Source organism: Nannospalax galili, unplaced genomic scaffold, assembly GCF_000622305.1.
Source record: "Nannospalax galili isolate Female #2095 unplaced genomic scaffold, S.galili_v1.0 scaffold1832, whole genome shotgun sequence".
Lineage (NCBI taxonomy): Eukaryota > Metazoa > Chordata > Mammalia > Rodentia > Spalacidae > Nannospalax > Nannospalax galili.
In genome coordinates, this window is record NW_008331832.1 from 141821 (window position 1) to 146553 (window position 4733).

The window sequence follows — 4733 nt, forward strand, 5'->3', positions numbered from 1 at the left end:
TCAACTGTAACCTAAAATTTTTATAGCCACTTTTGAAATAGATGTATCTTTGCCCTGGAAACTGTTATTGAGTATGTTAAAGCTGTAATGAAATGCTTCTTCTAAAAAACAAATAAAATAAAATAAAAATAAAAACCAAAAAAAATCATAAAATATTCCTGTGAATTAGTGTTATTTCAGAGCTTCAGTGACAAAGGAAATATTTCTCAAAAGATCCCAAGCCAGTGTCTCATTACATCAAACTTCACCCCAATGCCAACAGAGAATAAATTTAGGAACAGTTGATAGATGGTGATAGATAGATAGATAGATAGATAGATAGATAGATAGATAGATGGATGATAGATAGATAGATAGATAGATAGATAGATAGATAGATAGATAGATAGATAGATAGAGGGGGAGAGTCTCTGTTAGCTTAAAAAATAACTTTATTGAGAATTTCATACATGAATATAAGGTATTTTGATCAAATCCACTCCCACTCCCTCTCCTGCAACACTTCCCATATCTCCCCCTCAGGAAAAGTTATTCTTGCATTTAATATATTCACTTTACAATGTTCCTTTATACCCAGATCTTCTAGCCTCATTTCTTCCATTGCTCTGGCTCATTTCTAACAATGGTAATTGGTTTGTTTTCCTTCATCTATATGAAAATATATCTACTTCTTTCCTCCTTTTCATTCCTCATTCCTTTTCTTGAGACAAGATCCCACTTACACAGGCCCACACTAGCCCCCAAGTCTAGACAGTCCCGCCTTAGCCTCTAGAGAGATGGGATCACACCAGGCTTGGCTATCTTTCTTCATTTTTGACTCTTTCCTAAAATCTCAAGAGCTCCAGGTACCCAGACACACACTTCCCTATAAAAGGTGGGGTTTAGCTAGGCCAAGAGGACTAACTAGTGGAAGTTCAATTCTAGCAAGTGGGGTACTATACTTAAGGCACCTCAAAGCATCTGCAATGTTTTACATGCTCAGGTAACATAAAGTGCCATCATTATCACAATCTAGGTATAAACGAAGTATCGGCATTTTCTTCCTGCTTCAAAGGTCTTTTCCCTCTAGTTCATTTGAAGAAAATGCAGTTGTCTCACATCTCTTCAAAGACGTTTCTCTTTGTTGCTGTGAGCTGCCTCCCAAGATGTCTTGAAGCCTCCACCTGAAACACTTGGGCTGCCTCCTTTTCAGCAGCCAAGTGGTGCCGCATGTGCATCAACAGAGAAAGCAACATGGCTGCCTTATCTCTCACACCACCACTCACCAAGCAACTCACCAGGTTTATTTAAAGAGCTGGAGACAGAAGTAAAGTAAAAGATATAGCTGTGGTTCTTAATAAAACTTTCCCCAAATCCAAAATAAAAGCACCAAAGAATACTTCACAGAGACTCTCCTCAAGAACACCCCAATTCTGCATTTTGTCTAGGGCATGTCCATTTTTCCACCCACAGAGATAGTTTTTACCTCTCCATCTCTCAAAATTTGTCACTATGGCTTTATGATCACCTTCCTCTGTGCACCCAAGGTAATATGAGGCTATATTTCTCAAAAGCTGAGCTATTCAATACAGGTTGGACAAATATTTAGCAGAGTGGTGCAGAATGGTCCTTGGCACTCAAAATATAGATCCCGTCCAGCCTTCCTGAAAGGTAAAGAGCTATTATAAAATTTCACCTTCTTTTTGATTTTGTATTGATTATACATACACACACACGTGCACGTATGCGCACACACACACACACACACACACACTCACTCACTCACTCCTCAGATTCTCAGAGATGTTAAAACCAAAATCCACTTTTAAAAATTAAAGCAAACCATAGTAGTAATATATGCCTTCAAGCCCAATCTGATCTTGACCCTGAATTTGCCATCCTCCATCTTAGCAAGAAAGCAGAAGAATGAGACAGAAAAAGCTGAAACAGAAAGGTGGAGAGTTCAAAGTCACCCTGAACTATCTAGCAAGTTCAAGGCCAACTAGCCTACAAAGACCCTATCTCAAAAATATAGAAAATAAAAGGGTTTTCCTAAAAGTTCCAAAGCTCCATGATGTGCTCAGAATCTCCCAGACAAGACAGGGGTAGCATGTGATGTAATCCTCCAAATCCATGGAGTTCTTTGTTCTCTCTCTCTCTCAGCCTCGGTCTTCAAAAACTGAGCAATTATAAGATCACTCACCCTAGTGCTACCGTCGTAAGGTCTAGGAATTCTGAAACTCTAATGAGTATTTGGGATTAAATTTATTCTTAAACATCAGATCACGTAAATTTCTTGGTTGAGGACTTCTTTTGTATGTACACGTTGTATATGAAAGGGCAACTCTCTCAGAGAGTTGGGAGACTATGTTACATATGACACCAAGGACTCTACCTGTAGTCTTTGGTAATACTGTTTATAAAGCTAGATAAAAATTGCTCCCGGGCCCTTGTATCACTGTGTGTCCCTTCTTCCAGCTAGAAATACTCTTATCTGGACAAATACATAAATAATGGAAAGCACATCAGGTTAATTATCTCTTGGACCTAAAAGTGTATCCAATAAATAACAACTTAATAGATACAAAGCTGTGGGGATGTGATACCAAGTGGTGTAATCTTCAAAGAGAGTACATACAAGAGAACTCCAATTCTTAAAAGTATAAGAGAAACCTTGTTTGTGAAAAAAAAAAGGACTTGAGTACATACTTGCCAGTGATACCAACAGTCCCATCAGAAGAGCACTCTGTTCAAGGTTTTATGTAGGGCAAGTTTAACATCTTTGTTCCTCAAGCTGTAGATCAATGGATTAAGCATTGGAACCACATTGGTATAAAACACTGAAACAAACTTGCCCTCTTCTGTTGACCCAGGGAAAGAGGTAGTTAAATAGGTGAAGGCTCCTGACCCAAAAAACAGAGCAACAGCAATTATGTGGGAGCCACAGGTGCTAAAGGCTTTGAATCTGCCCTCAGCAGAAGGAATTTGAAGAATGTTGGAAAGAATCAGAGCATAAGAGATAAAGATACTGATACTGGATCCTGAGATGACCACCCCAACAACAATAAAAAACACAAGCTCATTGACATAAGTGCTGGTACAGGAGAGCTGCAGGAGAGGGAGGACTTCACAGAGATAATGGTGGATGATGTTGGAATCACAGAAGGTCAGTCTCAGCATGCTTCCAGTGTGGGCCATGGCCCCAGCAAAGCCTATCACATATGAACCAAGCATCATCAGAGAGCAGACCTGAGGTGACATGGTGACTGAGTAGAGCAGAGGGTTACAGATGGCCACATAGCGATCATAGGCCATTGACACCAAGACACAGCACTCAGAATTGACAAAGAAACAGAAGAAAAAAAGTTGAGTCATACATCTCACGTAAGAGATGGTATTTTCTGAGACAAAATCATTCAGCATTTTGGGGGTGAATACACAAGAATAGCAGAGATCTATAAAGGACAAGTTGAAGAGAAAAAAGTACATTGGGGTATGAAGGCTAGAATTCAACCCAATTAAGGTGATCAAGCCCAAATTGCCCACCACAGTGAATACATAGATCCCTAAGAACAGGAGGAAGAGGGGGAGTTGGAGTGCTGGTTGTTCTGATAATCCCACAAGGATAAACTCCATCACGAAGGTGCTGTTTCTCACAGTCATTTTCTGACAAGTCATCTGGGAAACGGAATAAAGCACAGAGTGAGCATAAGCTTGCACAATGGAAGGCTTTAGAAGCTAAGTCAGTGTGTGCATGCCAACTTTTCCTTTTTTCCCTCATCTACATTTCTCTTCATCTGAAGCTGTTAACTATGTGACTGACACTAGCTCAGCTCCCCTGGGCTCATCACAAACTGAAAATATTCTGCTTGCATAGGCAAGGATTCTGTTCCCACTTAAGAGATGAGGAAGCAGCACACCTCAGTTGGCTACCCTTGGATTATCAGAATGATAACTCAAGAACCAAGAGTGCGATATGGTTCCATCGTCTTGGTCTGTGTTAAATGGAGATCTCCAGAACATATTCTTTGCCTGTCTCTCTCAACCATCTGTCAACCTGATGACTCCCATCTATAGAGAAAACCATGCCCAAAGTATTCCCGACTGGCCTTGCATACCTGCCTTCCACCTTCAAACCCTTTCAGTCACTTCACCTCAGAATCAATGTCGAAAGCAACAGAGGGACAAATACTTTCCAGAGACCTTGTATAGAATTTTAGGAGAAAACTATCGGGAAAGATGGATTCAGAACTTCACTTTGCCCTCCTTGGTCCTTCTCAGTGCTGGGCTTTATGCAACAGCTTCTTCAGTTAGCAAGAAGATGGGATTGCTGGAACAGAAATCAGACTGCCTTGGATGCTCACTCTTTATTCTCTTGGTGCTTAAAATTGCAGCATTAACTGACTCTTCAGTTCTCTGAAGTGCTCAAGGAATGGGCCAAAGTTGCTATGGATTTTCCCAGCTACTCTTCAACACCTTCTGGAAAAAACAAACAACCCTTTTTGAAAGAAGTAAAACTGGCATACCATGGGGAATTGTGCAGCTTGGTGATCTTGGAAAACTCGTAACACAGATCCCTTTGGGAATTTCTCTAGTTCTGTCTCTATAGGGAAAAAAGTTGTACTGTCTTTAACAGACTGCATTAGATGTTTATGTACCTTCTTGGGGAGCTGGAGTTCTATCCAAACTTCCACTGTACTCCAGGGATGTGATGCCATTCTGTGCTGTTTAGAAGCTTCATTTTTCCTCTCCTC

At 40.4% G+C, this 4733-nt stretch overlaps 1 protein-coding gene across 1 annotated transcript; it reads right to left on the bottom strand.

Annotated features, from left to right (window-relative positions):
* Nucleotides 1–2694: 2694 nt before the first annotated feature.
* On the bottom strand, nt 2695–3657 carry LOC103729011 (olfactory receptor 8B4). The gene has a single exon (XM_008826982.1). The coding sequence runs from the start codon at nt 3655–3657 to the stop codon at nt 2713–2715; it is 945 nt and encodes a 314-aa protein (XP_008825204.1). The 3' UTR covers nt 2695–2712.
* Nucleotides 3658–4733: the final 1076 nt, after the last annotated feature.

What these genes read in the sequence shown, in the direction of transcription:
- LOC103729011 (XM_008826982.1), bottom strand. Translation starts at nt 3,657, where the DNA reads ATGACTTGTCAGAAAATGACTGTGAGAAACAGCACCTTCGTGATGGAG.